Source organism: Toxotes jaculatrix, chromosome 3 (genome assembly GCF_017976425.1).
Source record: "Toxotes jaculatrix isolate fToxJac2 chromosome 3, fToxJac2.pri, whole genome shotgun sequence".
Taxonomy (NCBI): Eukaryota; Metazoa; Chordata; class Actinopteri; family Toxotidae; genus Toxotes; species Toxotes jaculatrix.
In genome coordinates this window covers 24,511,307-24,530,770 of record NC_054396.1, presented here as the reverse complement: position 1 = coordinate 24,530,770, position 19,464 = coordinate 24,511,307, and the positions used below count along the sequence as shown (strand labels likewise).

The 19,464-nt window shown below is 41.1% G+C and overlaps 2 protein-coding genes across 3 annotated transcripts in view; both read right to left on the bottom strand.

Moving 5' to 3' along the window:
- The window catches only part of LOC121179286 (membrane-associated guanylate kinase, WW and PDZ domain-containing protein 3), a 117,825-nt gene extending 115,717 nt beyond the window's left edge, over positions 1 to 2,108 (bottom strand). For both annotated transcript variants that reach the window (XM_041034043.1, XM_041034044.1), the window contains exon 1: positions 1,323 to 2,108. In XM_041034043.1, coding sequence (XP_040889977.1) covers positions 1,323 to 1,629 — 307 coding nt within the window. In that variant the 5' untranslated portion in view covers positions 1,630 to 2,108. The remainder of the gene's footprint in view (positions 1 to 1,322) is intronic.
- Positions 2,109 to 4,113: 2,005 nt separating this feature from the next.
- On the bottom strand, positions 4,114 to 19,238 carry lrig2 (leucine-rich repeats and immunoglobulin-like domains 2). Its single transcript, XM_041034094.1, has 18 exons — positions 18,577 to 19,238; positions 17,547 to 17,621; positions 17,071 to 17,205; positions 16,335 to 16,478; positions 15,986 to 16,129; positions 15,591 to 15,734; positions 15,129 to 15,272; positions 13,540 to 13,620; positions 13,076 to 13,147; positions 12,797 to 12,865; positions 11,323 to 11,486; positions 10,704 to 11,015; positions 10,049 to 10,330; positions 9,156 to 9,596; positions 8,841 to 8,993; positions 8,201 to 8,341; positions 7,602 to 7,871; positions 4,114 to 7,251 (listed from the first exon to the last, which is right to left on the bottom strand). The coding sequence occupies exons 1-18, from the start codon at positions 18,762 to 18,764 to the stop codon at positions 7,019 to 7,021; spliced, it is 3,192 nt and encodes a 1,063-aa protein (XP_040890028.1). The 5' UTR covers positions 18,765 to 19,238; the 3' UTR covers positions 4,114 to 7,018.
- Positions 19,239 to 19,464: the final 226 nt, after the last annotated feature.

Here is a 19,464-nt window from a genome sequence, read left to right as displayed (position 1 = left end):
AGAGCTGATTTTTTTCCCCATCTCTCTTTATGTCTCTCTCCACATGTATCTCTCCCTCCCTCTGTCTCTTTGTGCCTCTCTCCCTCCCTCGCTCTCCCTGCCCTTTATTAATCATCCTTGGTTAGTGGGGCAGAGAGCATGGTGTTAGGAGCTCTGGGGAGTGTAGAGCCATGAAATTCACACACACCTTCATGTGCATGCTCACTAATGGGCACTGAACTCAAAAGCTAAACAAACATTTTTCTTTCCTTTTATCTCATTTGCTTATAAAACATATAAAAAAAAAACAATACAATATTGATTATTAAAAAATGTAGGAAAACTCATAGGAATGACTACACACACTTGCACACAGAGACAGACCATAAGTAAGCGTGTGCACAGATACAGCTGATCTTCAGGGATCCTGGCCTGGGGTCCAGGGACTCAGCTGCTGCTGCTGATGTAACCATTTGAACAGTCTCAGTTGTTGTTTAGAGATTCCATAAGCAAAGTGGGGCCATCTCTCATGCCCATTAACACACAACTTCCCCTCCAGTGCCACTAAAGCGCATGGACCAGAACCAGTACAGACAGCAGCATCACCAAGCCATTACCGCTATTAGGCCTCATTATCAGTGTCTGGAAGTTGCAGCCAGCGTCCTTGGGGAGCTGGATGTGGAATGATGGGACAACAGGATACAACACAGCTAACCACTCTCGCTGCTGTGGCCAATGGGCAGCAGAGTAGCCTGAATAATGGAGGATGTAATTAGGCCTTATTTCTATGCATGTAAGTGCACTTAGCCTAGAAGGCTCCAACTGGGCTACATGCCATTATTACCATTATCACGATTTGAGCTCCCCTAGAAAGTGGTAAGAGAACTGGCCAATTAGATGTTATGGGACAGTAAGACGCTTACAGTTGAAGTCTGGGATGTCCTTAGGGAAGTGTACAGGGATGTAGTGGTGTATAGACACACCTAAACTCACTTTTTTGTTCCGTTTACAATTCAACTTTAGCTGACATATGTACATATATATCACAGGAAGACTAAACCTAATTTTATGAGGAGAGGTCTTTATGAATAAATTTATATATTTATCATTATAATTTCTAATTGTTTTCTGCTTTTTTTTTCTTTACTTAAAATGTTTGTCTTATAATCACAGACTGGCAGTGATGGGTGGCCAACATTGATCGGTGTGTGTGTAATCATGAGGTTTTCTGTGTGTAGAGAAAGCCACATATCATAACGCTCATCTTACAAACAGGGTTCAGGTGACACAACAGCAACAGCAGTAGCAGCAGCAGCGTTGACAACAGAAAGAAGGGGACGCACCTGGTTTGACCGTCTTCAAGCGAATCGGCTCCCGAAAGTGGCGTATGACAGCCAGCGTGTCACGGTTTGTAAGTCCACTGACGGGCGTCCCGTTCACCTCCAGCAAAACGTCCCCGTAGTAGGGCAGCTTCCCGACGTGACACACCAGCACGTCCAGCTTCATCTGGCCCAGGTAGGGAAACTGTCCCAGCTCTGCTCCTCCCAGAACCTCCACCACGGAGCCAAAGTCCCCCAGGTTCCCCCATGACACGGCGCACTCCACCACTTTACTGGACCAGTGTTTCTTCTTCTTTAGTGTTCTGGACATGGTTACTCCCTTTTCAAACAACTAACGATCTAACTGGTTACAGACGCCTCGGTTTTCTGTTGTTAAATGAGCGCGAATTGGCGCGGCCTAATAAACCCTCCTGAGTTATTCTCCCGACCTGCTGGGGATTTCATCTTCCTGACGTTTATGAGGCTTATTTTCACATGTGAATACGCTGCCGAGCTCTGTCATCCCACGGGTTTATGCTCCGGTGTGCGCACAGTTGCCTAGGTTGCAGTAATTCCAAGCACTCCTTGTGCGTAAAACAGGAGAGTTGTTAGCGGCGAGATGGTTAAAAAGGGAACAATCAAGGTTTTATGCTCCCCACTGCTACTCTGGAACCATATCCGCGCGTTTCCTCGTCTCTGAAGGAGCCTCCCGATGCCAAGTAGTCAAAACAAAATGTAAACAGAGAGTATTTTACTCACTCGGTGGTAGATTGTGGACTGTCTGTCGGTGAAATGTAGTGCGTCAACGAGAAATCCCTCATACCTGTGGGCAGGCTGAAAATAGACGGGCGGAAGCGTTCACCGGTAGGCGGTTTATGCAGCTGAGATCCAGCCCATGATGACTGAGCTGAGAGACATCTGCGAGCATTTGTCTGCTACAGGTTTGAACACACCTGGCACCGCCAAGAGAGATGTTACCAAGCTCCGAAACGCCCCTTTTACGCTCAGCAGCAGCAGTGTTTTCAAGACACCTCGTGCGGGCTCCATCCTCCGGTGTGCTGCGGTACTAAATTTAAAAAATGTTGAATTAAATATATATATATATATATTGTACCAGTCTAACAATGTTCACGATAACTTATTGTCATCCCTGTCTAAAATGAAATGTTTATGACTTTTTTTCTAACATTCTCAGGACTTATCTCGCATGTTAGGCGGAAGATGTGTAACATTTGAATTTAACTAAAAACCACAAAGCATGCAATCATAATATTAAGCGTGCAAAACAAATTACACCTGATTAAGACTCGTAATATGTATAGTGAGGTAAGAAGCCTATTCTCGGGGAGGAAATTCCGGGCATAATGAATGTCTCCACAGCGCCACCTACTGACACAATCAGAGCACTTCACACAATTTCCTGCTCCAGTTCATCCCTCCCTGAGGTCTTTGATTGCTTACCTACATACTATCACGCTCGACAGCATTCAGCAGCATTTATCCATGCATGATCTGTGAGAATGACGGAATTGGTTTAATCCTTAATTATCTCTAGAATATTTTGTTTTCCAACTGTTCACACAGGAAATGAAGAAGCCTTTATTTTTGTGCATAGCACCGTGTGCATGCATAAATTATCATCACATACCTAGGTCTAGTGCTGTCAATCTGACCTGTTATTGAAGGGGAAACTGTACTCCCACCTACATGCAAAGCCTACCCACTTCATGGCCTGAGAGCAGGTTTTGCATGAGCTCATACATTTGCATCAACTTATGTGCATTGGTATCAAGCTGAGACATTCGAGATCCTTTGTTTTTAATATTCATTTCACGTCACTTGGACTTAATGAAAGAAACTGATGATGGTGCAAAACTGAAGTGGTGTTTAAGTATAGCTTTGGAAGTTAATTAAACTTTGTAAATGTCACCTTATCTCCTGGGATAACTAGTCGTGTTTCACAGCATATTAAAATTGTTGCACAGCTTGCTTTTGCCAAAACGTCTCCAGTACAGCATGCTGGATTTTGACAGTTTGACTCACAGGACAGTCACATGTCAGCGTCATGTGGTTGAGTTAATCACCTTTATAAGTGGAAACAGGGATCACACCTTCTGTAGTTTTTATGAAGCAGCGGTAGTCTCTGTCCTCTCGATGTGATGCATTAGAAGTCTGTGTTTAAATACTGAACTGCTACCTTGGACACTGTGCTGAATAATTCATCGGCTTGTAGAGGATGATTAACAATGCTATCATGTCTTTGATGGGGACTGGAGAGTGGAGCAGAGATCCAAACAAACGGCAGACGTTTAAACGGCTGAAGCACTGTCAGATTCAACTCGTGTCACACGTTTCCTGGGATGCTACAAGATTTACGCAGGAGGGACTTAAAAATTAGGTCTTTTTCTTACTGTAAGTCAGATGATGGACTAACAGTTTTTTAAGGCTGATATTAGCTGGCTTTGTGTTGGCTTGACATGACTAAATCCAGATTATAGATGGCTTGGCCTTTTAAATCGTTCTATGGTGTGCCCAGAAATCGTGTTGTGGTTAAGACCCCTATGTCTGGAATTACATGTGACCTAAATCAAATCTTGCAAGAACGTTTTCTCTCGTTTTTCTCTCAGAACTCCTACTATACGTAAAGACAGACACCATCACAGGCACCTGAAACAATTAGTAAAGAAAATGAACTATTCTGATAAACAATCAAAAATTTTAATAAAAATGCCAAGCATTTGATGGTTCAAGCTTCAGAAATATGATAATTTACTCTGTTATATATCATTGTAAATTTGATATCTTTGGGTTTTGGACTGTTGATTTGATGAATGAAAATTATCCCACTTCTACCTAAAACAACTTTGAGACAGACAATCAAGATTCAAACCAAATTATCAGAATTCATGTTTAATGTTTGAGTAATGGCTACGTAACAAAAAGGCTCTTTAGACATGCTTTACAGAATGTACAGGTAAACAAGGTCCAAAAATACTAATGAAAACAAAATGCAAAACTTCAATGATACAAAAACAAGCAGCATTGGATATTGCCAGAGCAGTTACTGCTAAACTTTGGTATAAAGTCATAAAGGACGTTCAGAGAATAAAACAATACAAATGCACATTGTGTTACGCTGTGTTGGCAGAGAATATTGAACACTGAATCGATGTATGCCCCCTGGACATGTAACTCCATTAGGATGACTTATCACTGCAAGTTTTCATTTTAATTCCTCTATCACTCGAAAAGGGGCATGAAATTGACCTTGGAAAGCAGTCAGAAAACATAAAAAAAAAGCAAAATTTGCTTCCACTGAAGCAAGGAGTGTGTCAAAATATAGAGGAACTCAGAAAAGTCAAGCTGATTTTGGCAAAACCACTTGATAATTATTTTTCTAGCTAACACCACATTCAAAGGAACAGGCTTGGGATGTGCTGATTTGGTGATTAAAAGGCAAACATAACGGACAAAATAGGAAAACAAGTCAGAACCAAAAGACTGCAAGAATGACATGCAATTCATACTGCATCTGCACGTACCACAGAGGAGGTGGAGATATAACCATACCATTTGCTGCTTAACACACACGTGTGGTCAATTTTGAGTAGTTATTGATCAAAACTGACAATAACACGTTTGGCAAGGTCACACTTTGTGAGCTGTGAACTCAGTACCCTCGAACATTCAAAGTACCACTACAACAGGAAGAAAAGGAACATGGCAAGTCCTCCAGGAACATCAACATAATGGGAATATTATTATCATTATTACGAAAAGAAACTTTCAAATATAGGAGGGAATTGGTCGTCAGATATCATATCCATGATAAGTAAGTATGATATAGACGTGTTTCTGTTATTTAGCCTGCTCTCATTAATCTAAATGGACGTAAATAATAGAAACACGTGTCAGTTCAACAGCACAACAAATTACACCTTGAAAATGACCACACAGCTGAACCAACATCTCCCAAAAAAAAAAAAAAAAAAAAAAAAAAGTTTCAACACAAGCTGAACTTTATAACCATCATGAAGGGAGGATTTATTGCAGGACTGTTGCATTAAACTGCATTAGCTTTAGCTAGGTGTCCCTAATAAATTGCCAACTGAGTGTAAGTCTTCTGAGTCACAAACAAAGCAAAGCCAATCACATCTAAGCTTCTCTGAAGTGCAATAATGAAGAGGATTTTTAAAGACAACTAGTGATCAAACCTGACTACACAAGCCCACATTCTTTTACACTAGAGACCTTTTCATTTTCAAATCCTGAAAGCAATGTAAAAGCTGACATTTGAAAAAAAAAAAAAAAAAGGTACAGTTTGCTGAAGTTGGAGGCTGTTTGATTATTGTCTTTCACTTGTGAGGAAAGTTTCACCCATTTCTGAAGAAAAGGTGTCATCTTGTTACCTGAACCAACATATAAAAACATCTGGAAAACGCTGGGACAATAAAGACTTAAAATTAATAAGCTTAATGTTTTACTGCAGCTTAAGTCTCAAACCTCTCTGCAAATAAACTAGTAGGACATGGAATTTAATAGATAACTAGCCTTATGTACACATACATACATACATGTATAAAATAATAAAATACATTCTCATTTTTCACAGTCCCAAGTGAAAACCTAGGCTTAATCGATTTCTATGGAAGGGTCATGAACTTTTTGAGAAGAAACTGTGATGATAAATCCTCGCAATGTAAAACAGCATGCACACTGCATAATAAAGGTTACCACCATTAATTTAAGTGCCTGTGAGACATAGAAGGGAAAACAAATCAGTGCATAATGTATATATATATAAACCATAACGTCACCTGACTGAGGTTACTGAGAATGCTTGTTAAAAAAAAAGGCCATCCAATAGACAACCATCAGAAAATAGCCAGCAAAACTATGATTGTCACATGTGCAAATAAAAGAACTGAACGTTTTCTCCCCAAACTGCTTATCATTACGAAGGTATAAAGTGAAGGAATTAACAATTGTGTTTGACATAGGACAAAAACAAGATCACATAAAGATGATATAGGATATATTCAGATATATTCATAATATACACCATATTTTGGTGTCACTGTCTCTGGAATTTGCATAACAGGATACTACATAGCATAGTTTAGAGTCAGTCAGAATAGCTGTGGGAATGTGGGACATATGCTTTCAAGGTTCTTACCTAAATTAACCACCACAATCTGCTGGTGAGGGAACTACAATTGTCCCACCATTTAAACCCGTTTTTCCCCAGTTGGGAAAAGATGGTTCCTAATTTCTACCAAAGTCATACAGGCTGTTCCAACAGGTGTCTGTACCAGGAATGATGAAACAATCTGCCGGTGTGTAGAGCACCAGCGTACAATTTCAGCCCCACAGCAGCAGGGATCCCATCCAACATGGCTCTTTAAAGCATACATTCATAGCTTTCTCTATATAGAGAAAAAAAAAGAAGAGAGGTGGAGGATGTGGGAAAGAGGGATCCTGCAGAGGTGGAGGAGTCAAGGAGGAGGTCACTTTAATCACCAGTCCATTTATCCAGCCTGACACAGCAGTCTTTCCACAGTGAGGAACGTTAGCATGTCCTCTTGAGTGAAAGGGGAATGTAAACATTCAAGAGAGCATCTTTGGCAGAATGTGAGGAGTCTCTTTGGAGGTAGTGGGTAAAGGGGGAAGGGGTGCAGCAACGAGGAGTGAGAGGCAGAACATGGGTGGAGTGTAAGGACCTATGTGGGAGCAGGATGCTCCTGAGGGTTAGTCCTATTAGAGGCACTTCTGTGGTCCTGTGTGCATTGGCCGGGTAAGTAGTCCACCTCTGCTTCACTCTGTTCCTCTGCCCTGTCTGCAGTGGAAGTCAGAGGAGGTGTCCTGTGAACAGTCACTGGGTGCTGGGACACTCCTGGTTGGGGTTTCGAGGACAGATCTTCCCCTTCTCCCCAGAATGACCTGCTAAGGGAATCTGCAAAGATGCGGGAAGGATTCGTTAATTTATCAATGAATCAACCGGCAGAAAATCAGCAGTCAATGACTTTAATCAGCGATTTACCGTTTAGGTACTTTTGCAAGCAAAACTGCCCAACATTATTTGGTTCCAGTTTCTCAAAAGTGAGGCTTTGCTGCTTTTCACTCTTTTATACCCCTGTAACTTGAATGCCTTTTGGTTTTGGAGCGTTGCTTGGATAAAACCAGCAAATTCAACACGTTGCCCAAAACATCTCAGCAGGTAGTACATGATAGTTTGCACCTAGACTAAGGATGGTGTCACCATCTGGCTCTAAAAAGACAGGAATTTCTGTTTCCAAGTCTCACCATTAGCGTAGTGGTCCGGCGGACTGTGGCTGCTCAGCCTTTTGTCATGTGAGGTGAGAAACACAGCGGAGTCCTGGTTGCTAATGAGGCTCTCCAGTGTCGTGTCCTCATGCTGGGCATGCTCGCTGAAGCTCTCCTTCAGCCCTGGTAGAGTTTTGTCCAGCGGGTCGTCCTCCCCCAGATAGGCGTAGGGACAGTACTCCCGTGTGCGAGAGTAGATGTTGGCATTATCGTAGCAGTCGGAGCAGATGACCAGCTGACCTGCACCACCTGGCAAGAAAGATGTACACGTATGTTGTTTTCAAGACAGCGGCTCCACTTGAAGATTCAGTCAGTGTGACGTTTGCTGACAGTGGTTGGGAAAAGGCCTCTCAAGTACTTAAGAGTAATTAGCTGATGAATACTAATGAATATTCTCACGACAACTAAGCAAATCACTATATATTTATTATATGCAAAACAAGCGTGCAGATGGTGGTTCACTCAAAAAGCTTGGAAAAACATGTGAACACTGAGAATGTATAAAAAGAACTAATCCTTTAAAAATAAAAAATAAAAAATAAAAATCACATGACCGCTCGTGTGAAGTTGACACTAACCTGTGGGGACTCCAGCTAGTCCCTCACGGGACTCCCCAGGGTGGAAGCTGCTACGGCCAGGGAACAGAGAGCCAACCCTGCAGTGCAGCATGCCATTTGCCTCAGTTTCCACCTCACTGCTTGTGTCTCCATAACACACACCTGGGACATACATGATAATTAGTCAGTGTCTCATTTCAGCAGGAATTGGATCCCAAAGAGCAAAGCACAAGAACCTAATGAGCACAGACGTGTTCAAACCTCTGCATCTTGAAAATCACGCCTGAGAACGCTTGTAATTATTTAAAGACATCTGAAATTTATTTTTCATGTCAGAAGTGAATCGTATGAAAGGCAGGGCATGCAGTAGCGTTTGTCCTATCTCATGCATTTCATGTCTCGTGATGACGCAATAATCCCGTAATCTTTGTAATGTCAACATTAAAGGCTTTTCCTTTCTTGCGGTCAAAATGTTGACATAACCCAACCCCTTAGATTAAAACTCATAGGAAAATGAGGTGATTACTATAAGAATCTTGTGTGATTATGTCATGCAAGAAAAGCAACGCTTGTTCAATCAAAATCATAGCTTGTGATTATGATAAACCAAACACGTCAAAATATGATGGAACTGACTAAATCTAAAAGCAAGATTACCCACCATCTGTCCCCTTATGGACGTATCCATTAGAGAGAGGAGGCATGAGCTGCTGGTGGCTGCCAGCCTCGGAGTTACTGTAGCCTTCCTGAGGCTCTGACAAAGTACCCTGAGAGGACAGGTAGCTGGGGATGTCTGCTGGCAAATTCATCTCATCTGGAACAGACAGAGACATATTTTGTTGTGCAGTATAGAGTTCTGTGAAACACTGTGCTGTCCCCATAGACACATTTCATGGTTTCCATCCCTTTTGGAGAAATCTTCAAATAACACACATTTATTTTATATTGCAGACGGTGACATGTCTAAACTACTGACCTGTGTTTGTGATACTGTAGTCCTCGCTCTTTCTGCGCATGTGATAGATGACAATGACCCAGACCAGCGAGGTTCCAACCACACAGCACACCACTACAATCACCACAATGCCCACCGTGGTCCAGCCGTCCTGGTCGTACCCTGCACCCGTGTCGCAGTTTGGTGACGGCGAGACGCTGAGGTAGATGTGGCCGCGCTCTGTTCCCAATGTATTAGACATGATGCAGGTGTATTTCCCAGCATCAGCAGGACCAGCATCTACTATAATGAGAAGCTGGTTGGCAGCAGCAAAGAAGTGGCGCTCTGTGAGAACCAGAGGTCCGTCATCTTTGGTCCAGTTGAGACGGGGGGCAGGGCTACCTCCAGCTATACACTGAAGCACAGCAGTCTCACCACGGGCCACTGTTCTGTCTTCCAGCGGCCGCATGAAGGATGGAGTTTCTGGAGGAGAGTAGGATTCATTGATTTTGGATTCAGTAAGGATTATCCCAGTGGCATTTGTGTCAAGCTGTTTAGACGGATTCGAAAGAGTTCAAGTTTGTTATTTTAAGAAAAACAAACTCTTTGTATTAGAACTCTTGTGTAAGCCTCAAACACAAACTCAGCCATTTTGGCCAAGTCACTGATTATACACATTCATTAAGAAATGTGTTTGAACAGTCGTGTCAGAGATGCTACAGCCAGATTTAAGTATTCTCCATGGCCGTGGTACAACATGGTCTGCATTTATATTGTCACTAGTTAAAACCGTTGAGGGGGAAACATAAAATGAGTATGAAATGAGTGACAGAAATAAATAAATGAGCGGCCAATTCGAGCAGAGTGACTCAGCTGAAATGACCCAATAGAAAAACATCAGTAATAAGCTTTGCTAAATCAGGTGGCTGACTCACCCAGGACAGTGAGAGTAGCGTTTGCCGACAGGCTGCCAGCTGCATTTTGAGCCGTGCAGCTGTACACTCCCATGTCCTCTGTCTTTACGTTAGCAATGAAGAAGATGTCATCATCCGGCATCACGTGCATCCTTCGCTCTCGGGCAGCAGGAAAGTCAGTGCCTCCATCTTTCTGCCAAGCAATTTGGGGTGATGGATGGCCTTCAGCCGCACACTCCAGCCTGGCCATAGTCCCAGTCCGGATTGTCAGGTCCATGGGAGTCTTAAGAAAGGAAGGCAGCTCTGAAAAATAGATAGACAGAAAGTCAAGGGTAGGACAGAGAAGCAGAGACATAGCTTTGTGAGACTGGGATCAAACAGTAGTTGTATAAAGCTCAGGTTTCAACTCTCTTCAATTTTCTAGCAGTCACTACAGTGTCCACTAAGTAAGAGAACAATCTTAAGAAAAAAATAACAAAACTATGTATAAGAAGCGTTTAAGTCAGATATAAATGAGCCATACTAGAACTTGGTGTACACTACATTGGCAAGAACAGCACTTTAAAGCTTAAAAAAAGTTAAAAAAAAAAAAAAAAAAAGACTGAACAAAGAAAAACAAATGAGCCCCACTCATAATCATCCATCACAATCTTTGAAAATAGGCAAACGTTCTCACCATTGACAGTAAGCTTGGCCCTGTTGGAGTAGTTGGAGCCAAAATGATTGGAGACCACACACTGGTACCGCCCCTCATCAGTAAAGTTGACATTGAGGAGGTGAAGCATAGTGGTGTAGATCAGCTCTCCCTCCTGGTACCGGGCGTAGTTTTGGACTTCCGCGTCATACAGCACCTCTCCATCCTTCCGCCACGCTGTGGTCATTGGCGAATCACTACTGCTGGAGGCAACACAGCTCAAAGTCACATTGTTTCCCCGCAGCGCCACGGACGTCTCTGGGTGAGTTGTGATGTGAGGTTTGGGGAAATCGTCTGTGGAAGAGCAGGGAGAGCGAGTGTAAAGTTTGGGCAGCATTTTATTTAGAAAATCCATATTTTTTTTACAGCAGACTAAAATGTAGGTTATCAGTTGGTGTTCAACATGAACCATTAAAATACAGGAAAGACGATGGTGGTCAGCTTGGAATCTATTAGAACTTTTTATGAACCTTTGAACCAAACTTCCACAGTGACTTTTCCGACTTTTACCAACAAACTTTTCCCAGTTCTTTGCAGACTAAAGAGTACCTGAATTGGATCAGACTGGGAACAATTAAAAAAAACAATGTCAGTGACTGACCACAAACAAACTCTTCTGGGCTGATGGACAGGACGTTGTGACCAAGTAGACTCGCAGGGTGCGCACAGACAGCAGAGACAGACTGCTGGAACTGACTCTCAATCAGCCAAGGCCCCAACCATTGCATGTGGCAGTCACATAGCAAGCTGCTCGTGTTCAGGACGCTGAGGGCAGAAAGGTAATGAAGGAAATGTGAGTGATTGTAAAATTAATCTGAATCCTCAAAGTGCTGTAGAGATAAAACAACATGATGAGCATAATCCACTGAACAAATTCATAAATATTTGGGATTTCTCGGTTTTGTTTGTGAACATCTCAGAAAGTGATTCAACCTTTAGTGATTTAACCTTTTGGAAAAGCAAATTCACATGCTTGAAATTAAGGTTCAATCGAGAAAAGCCTTGTTCCTCTGAACCCCGGAGGTAGGCGTTGTTAATAATGGGTTTATTAACAACACACTGAAAACTTTTTTGTAGCACTGAACATTTTTGCAGCAGTTGTAGATAAATTTTAAAAAAAAAAGACCAATCCCTCTAGACAACTAAAACAAGTAAAAACATAAAAATATAGACAACAAGCAATGATATACAGCCACTGAAACCACTGTGAAATTCAGCCAGACTCAGCTGGACCAAGTCAATTGTAACAAAGGCATTATTGCAAAGTTTCTATTATCTAAATCATGACAGGAAGCTGCACTCATCGCTATAAAAAGCACCTGCAAGAGCTTGTTTTCAATACACTTTGTCCTAAAATACACTTCAGTTACAAGGGTGTCGCCATTATGCTCCTCTAGCTAGATGATCAGCCAAAGCCAATTTATCCACTCACCAAGCAAATAGTGCTATATTCTTTTAAAGCAGCGGACTAATTATTAACAAGAGGATATGACTACTGTCATGACACATTTTCTGGGTTTGACATCTGCTGGTGCATTTTGTTAGCCACTGCGTGAGAGGCACTCCTAAGATGAGCCGATCACAACCTCAAAAAGTCAAGAGACTTAACATTTCCACTGTCTTTCCGCACAGGAAGGAAAGACAGCTGTCCTAACAAAAGCAGATGTCGCTGCAACTGAAAAGATGAAGCAGAAATCTCTGCTTGTCCATTTCTGCCAGTAAATGTACGATTTTGGGAAGACAACAACCTAGTGACTAAGTAATATCTATCCATATTTTTAAATGTCAACACCAAAATAACGGGGTAATCAGCTAAAAAAACAACAACACTATACTGCTCTTTTATTTGTGTATTACTTAATAAGGATAGATCATCAACTTGTCACATTTCTGTGGTTGAGTTTTTCGTCATATAACTACATAATGCCAATCATGACACTTAACCACTACATACTTAATCATTATCATTCCTTTTTAATGAAGGCAACAATGATAAATCAGTTGAAGAAACAATATTAACACGGGGAAAAGCTAGCTTCCAAATGTGCTTATGAGTGCTCTCAGTGTCTACTCACAACACTTTGAGCTTCATGTGGGACAACGCCTCGGGGTGTATCGACATGATGCCATTCTTGCTGAGGTCCCTGCAGAGGGGACAGAAATATAGATTAGACACACCTACAATGTGATTTGATCAAGCTGGCATCCCATTTCACAAGCATAAGACAGCAACAACAGAACAGTGGTAATAAAAGCCTTCTGCTATCTTTAATCATTCAACAATAACAACAGATCCTACTGAGACGCAGGCATAGCTGTGTGGAGAAAAAGGATTGTGCAGTGGTTTAACTCACAGGTGCTCCAGCTCCTCCAGGCCCTCAAACGCTTTCTTAGTGATTGATTTGATTTTGTTCCGCTGTAGGATTCTGGAAAATAAAAATATTTCATATGATGCTCCTGGGTAACATTTTATTGCTCGCTGGAACCAGTGAGCAATGAACTGTTAAGGCTACTATTAAGGCTAAATTAGGACATTTGACCAGCCCTTCAATGCAAGTTAAAATAAACTTGAGGAACAATTTCACAGTAAAATAAAACCTTTACAGTACAACCATACCTATATAAATAAAGCTTCACCATCAATTTATAGTACCAGCCAGAACAGCAGTATATTACCAAGTATCTAGAACACTGATATAGAGTTTAAGGTGCATTTGCTATATTATCTAAATATTTCACAGCCACAAATTAAGTATGAAATTTGAATCAATCAATATTCCTTTCTATCTATTTATCTGCACAATCAGACAGTCCTCACAGTGTGTTTAGCTTCTTCATTCCATCAAATACACCAATGGAGTCTTCAATGGCCCAAGAGATTTCATTGTTGCGGATATCTCTGAAAAACAAAGAGACGTATTACATATTAAACACACTCTGTAAAGACTGGACATCTAAAGCTTTTCCCTGCAAATACCACAGAGGTTGCACATTATCTCCACTGTGACTGTCAGTGGCAGTGACTCTCAGTTAGGAGACTAACGATTTGAGACACCATACTTCCACAGCGTGTCACAGTTCGCTGCCCCTGCTGTTCTGATGAGGGGAAATTAATTGGCTCTGTTTAGCACTGGGACAGTTCATGGGTCCACTGGAAACCCAGAGAGGCCTTGTGTTTACAGGGTGGGTCATGGGCTCTTTTGTTTCTCTTTCCTCATGCCTGGGCACCTCTGAAAGAACTTCGGCACTCCCCGGTTCCCCTCTCCCATGAAAGCTCCAGGACGGGCAACCTCCCAAATATGACCCATTTCTCCCTGAAGCTCAGTGGTTCACAGCTTCCTCTCTTCTCAACACTTCTTACCTCACACATAAATGTATGATGAAAGAGACATGCTTGCTTAATTAGGCTGATACTCTGGGAACTGCCTACACTGGATTTTTAAAGCTTTTGTGGTGGTGTTAAAAGTGTGCTAACTTTGTGAATGGAAATGGGTGAAAGGAGCTCACTTTCATCACATTTGAACCAACTCATGTATTTTGCAGCACTGATATGGGCTGCATAAATGTAGGAGAACATTAGTGAAATGCATAACTCCCATTAGCATTATAAACAGAATAGTTCACAATGTTGAATCGTATCCAGCACCCTAGGAGGCACATCATAGTTCCTCACCCTGACAAGGCCAGAGCTGCTGTGTTATTTGTTGAAATGCTCAGAGGAGAAATGCCTGTTGAGCACATTTGAGGTTGATATTATTTTATCCCTGCTTCATGAAATATGAAAAGCAAACAATCTCAAATCACAGAAATGAAGGAGTCGTGCCCTACCCACACCGACAAAAGATTCCAACAACTTTCATCTCTTGGCCTCTGCTTCAGCTGCAGTGTGGAGACCAGTTTTCTGTTTCACCCATGTAATATTACAACAACCCCCTACACGTGTTCCACATGGATGACTCAGTTTCAGCTCTTCTATCGCATCTCAGATATTCCTTATGTGTTTGTGTATGATAATTACGTTCCCAAGGCACAGTGAATGGAAGGACACTGACACCAAGAGAGCAGGATTCCATGAAATTACACATTGGGTGGTTTGATCTAAGATTAAACAGGTAACTAACGACAGGCAGGATCAGAGCACAACAAAGACTATGTTAGAGGACGCAGACTGGCACTTTCTACTGTTATTTTTCTAAAATACTCAGGATTCCTTGGGAAATGTATTCAACACAGGACTAGAACTACACGTGAAGAGTGAAATAAGTAGACCTACTGTAGTCAGCAGCCTTCATGAGGATGCACAGAGCCAAGAACAAGTCAGGACGTGGTTATATTCAGAGAAGTGAGCTTCACTGAATTTCTTAGATCAAATACGTGACACATATTTTAGGCAGGCGTAGCACTTACAGGGTACGAAGACTTGACAGGCCACTGAACACTCCTTCTCCCAAATGGCTGATGGAGTTCTCTCCCAGGTTCAGGCTCTCCAGTAAGCCTAATCCCACGAAAGCTGTCTCCTCAAGTCTAGTCAAATGATTGAAGGACAAGTCCCTGCATAACACAATCACAAATATGATAAAGATTAGTTCAGACTATTTACTTATTCAACATCAGTATGTTAATGCAACTCCACATTCAAGAATGTTACTCAAAAATGAGACATTTTCACAAAATAAAGTTAAAACTGTATACAGTACATCCACTGGAGGCAAGACAACATTGAAGCTGCTCCAGAAACCCAACAGTACTGGGGCAAGATAACAGGAGCTCCTTAGAGCAAACAGAATGAATTTCAGCGCCCGGGGCTGATAAAGAAAGTGGGGACTCTTAGCTGCATGGGGATTTTAGCTATGAAGCAAACACACTCACAGTTCCTCCAGCTTTTGGCAAAATTCCCAGGCGTCTGGTCGGATGATGCCGACAGCATTCTGGCTGACCCGCAGGATACGCAGCATGCGCAGGCCATACAGCCAACCTTTGTTGACCTCAGTTAGGTTGTTGTGTTCTAGCTCTCTGAGACACAGATGGGAAAAAACAAAATGACATTAACAAAACAACCATCACTACACAAACAGTTTTATTTTTAGGACAGATCTACCAGATTTCATTCATCTTCTTTTCTCTTGTGTTTTCCCACCTAGCCCTGGCTATCTATGTGCATTTACAGATGTCTTTGCAGCCAAAAGGTTTTTCAATCTACTGTTCCACAACCACCTACGAACACACTGCTGAATGTCATTTTAAAGGAAAGTCTCTGTACTTACAGTTCTTCAATGTTATTAAGTCCAAAAAAGGCTCCATCCATGAGCTTGGTGATGCCATTCCTCTGCATTTTCAGTGATTTCAGTGAGTCCATCCCTTTGAATGTCAGGCTGTCCACTATCTTGATCTTGTTGCGCTTCATTTCACTACAATGACAGTGAGCATAATTATCTTCAAAAAACAAACAAATGGAAAAAAACAAAACAACAGAGCCACTGGAATATTGCATTTATGGTAAATTACTTTAGTAAAAATTCTTATAAAAGAACTAAAAACCACATATTTGTCTGCTAAGTTCTTGGCTTTATCTGATTTTAGTTTTTCATTAAAAAGACACCATACAATACTTACAGGAACTGAAGCTGAGGAAGTTTGAAGACTTTGGATGGCAGCACAACTAATCTGTTCCTGTTCAGCTTCAGCACCAGCAGGGAGCTGGAGATGTTTTCAAAACAGCCAGGCTCAAGGACGCTGATCTTGTTATTACTCAAATTCCTGAGAGATAAAAGAGCAGAAACATTAGAGCCAAAATCAGGCAGGAAATAATGTTTGCTCTGTAGTTAAACCTACTGTATATGTGAATATCTACAAGAGAAGGCCAAACAAAGTCAGTTTGTGTACAATAAGATGCTTCCTTGCCAACAGCAAACTAACCAAAACAAGATGTCTTTAGTGCTCTGACTTGATTAGCATTGACAAGAATGAATGGTGCTGCACTGTGTGGTACTGCTTTGCTTTGAACCGCTATACTTTGAACAGACACAAATGCTATGTCATCTTACTGTTGTATTATACAGAGCTGATTCTTCTTTCATGTAGCAAACTCTACAAGTGTAAGTTGATTTACTGTTTACTATAAGTGTCAGTGGAATTAAATTGGATTAGAGCCTAGACATTTACTATTATTACAATAAAATATTACAATATTGTGCAGCCTTGACATATGCCTGGACACTCTTTCTAATTTTACTTTATTTTACTTTAGTGTCATTGTCAGGCTGTTCTTCAGTTTATATTCTTGTATAAAAAACTGAAGATACCTTCATTAATGAAAAAATTAAGATTTAATTGAGTAGTGTTTGCTTACAGATATTTCAGCTGCATGTAGGGGAAGGATCCAACTCTGAGCTCAGAGATGGAGTTGGATGTCAGGTCTAGGGTCTCCAAGGAAATGTATGGCTGCAGCTGATGCATCAACAGTTCTGAGATCCGATTGTGGACTCTGAATCATAAAAAAAGAAGAACCAAAAAAATGAAAAACACAGGTCTTGGTCTTCAAAGTCACCAATTGCTATGACAAGTTATGTCGATGGTATACTCAGATTATATCAATGCGGAGAAACACACAGATATTTAGATATATGTTGTTGTGCACCATACTGGTGAACACAAGATGATACCTAATGGTACCATACCAGTATGAGCACATTCATAAAAAAAATGCATAAAAGGTATCAAAAGCTGCATGTAGTCAGCGTTAGAATCAGAATCAGAAAAACTTTATTAATCCCCGTAGGGAAATTCTTTTCGTTATACACCATTTTTGTGACATTTTGTACTTACAATGACAGTGAGGTGATGTTTGACGAAGCATCCCCAAGAAACGGAAGAACAGTCAGCTCATTGTGATTCATGGTGCTGAAATGAAATTCAACAGAGCAAGATTATTATGTTTAACAAAAAAAAAAAAAAAAAACAACAACAACAAAAAAATCTAAATTATATGCCAAAATTGAAATGGGGACATTAAATGACCAAGACCTACAGCTACTGCATCAATCAGATTACGGAATAAAATACTCCTTCCCAATGCAATTACAAATTTTGAGCAATTTACTCAGGTCCACTATGACTTGATACTTGCCATTTAATTCGTTAAATTAATATACTCCAATACAACAGCCAAACAACAAATACTACCATCATGAAGGTCATAACATTCAATTTTTGAGATATTTTAGAGATGTAATTATTAAGCTGATGTCATTTAGCAAACTACAATCTCAGTGCTGTTGAACTGTATTGTGTATTATTATTTTGATAAAGGTAGACTAAATATTGGAATATTGGAACAAATCAGCAAATCGACTACATACTACATCCATAAACATGCGTCAACACATCTGTAGAACAGTTTTAATAAAAACTGAGCATCATAACGTTCATGAAGCCAGAGCCTATAGCACAAGCTTTGCATTAGATTTGCATTATTAAATTAGCTAGGTGTGCTCAGTAAAATTTTAACTGAGTGTAAATTATCTTAGATAAATATTTCAGCCATTGTTTAGCTCGTTACACAATGACTGGATAAGTGAGTTTGGATGTGATGAACATTCTTTTTAAACTTTCCCGCAGTTGTTTTCGTAATTAAAATAAGGAAAACATACAAATACTCGATGTCCTAAAAAAAAACCCAATGAAGAGAAATCTCACAGAATAAAATCTTATTAAGTGATGGTGGTTAAAGTGGTTAAAATACATCTAAGTGTGGTTTGTTGATATGTGCACCCCTTGGTTGAACAACAAATCAGTGCTGCGGATTCAGTACAAGACAAACTTCAACACATTAACGTCTAACCGGTTGTGTACTTACACTTGGGTTATCCCATCTAGAGAGTCCAGGGGAGGCGTCGACAGTCTTTTCCTGTTGCAGTCCAGAATCCGGACCTCACCTTGTCCTCTTGAACACGAGCAAGGAGCAGGACAAGACTCAAGGGCCCAGGCACTCAAACCGAACAGCATGAAGACAAGGGCCGAAGGAATGGGCCAACCCTCCGCCATTTTAAATGTCTTCCTACCGAAGGCTACGTAGCTACGTGGCTAACTCGCTAAACTTGCACGCTAACGTTTACACAACCACCATCAAATTGTTCCTGCAATTTGTTATCAGTCAAACGAACACATACTTCAGGTTTATAGTGCCGTGATTCCAGGCGGAACTGTAAAATGCAGATTTTTCCAACTTGCGTGAGGCATCCCAGTAGATTTTTCCAGTTCTTCCCAGTGGCTGAATTCCTTCCGCTCCAATCTGGACACACTCCCGAAGAGGCTAATGCTAGCTCACTGCTGAGCTGATTTTGTCCCACAAATGCGCAACTTTTCACCAGACGACAGCGGTTAAGCTCCACGCTTGGCCGGCTTTAGATTGTGCTAAACCAAGTGAAATGTTATTTTCGTTTAACCCCGACCATTCACTACTAATTTAAAATATTTTTCCGTCTTTCTGTCCCGAAAGAACAACAAAGCGCCTTGAGCTGATGACATAGGATATCCTAGATCCCGCCCCTCTCCAGCATGTTTACAGTTATTCTATTGGTCGGTATTCAAGCTTGTCAAATATTTTCACCGATTTGATTGGATCTCAGACCAATGTGTTTTTGTGGTAGCCGCTACTTTACAAAGCAAAAAGTTTTTCAGAACAGCTCCAGTATGAAATGGTCTTTCACATCCTTGTGGTTACTAGTGGTAATTTCCGCTTTAG

Coding starts and splice junctions, on each gene's coding strand:
- lrig2 (XM_041034094.1), bottom strand. CDS start 18,764: ATGGCGGAGGGTTGGCCCATTCCTTCGGCCCTTGTCTTCATGCTGTTC. Junction 13,148..13,539: donor ATGAAGAAGCTAAACACACT/GTGAGGACTGTC, acceptor TTTATTTTCCAG/AATCCTACAGCGGAACAAAA. Junction 9,597..10,048: donor CGCTACTCTCACTGTCCTGG/GTGAGTCAGCCA, acceptor ACTCTCCTCCAG/AAACTCCATCCTTCATGCGG.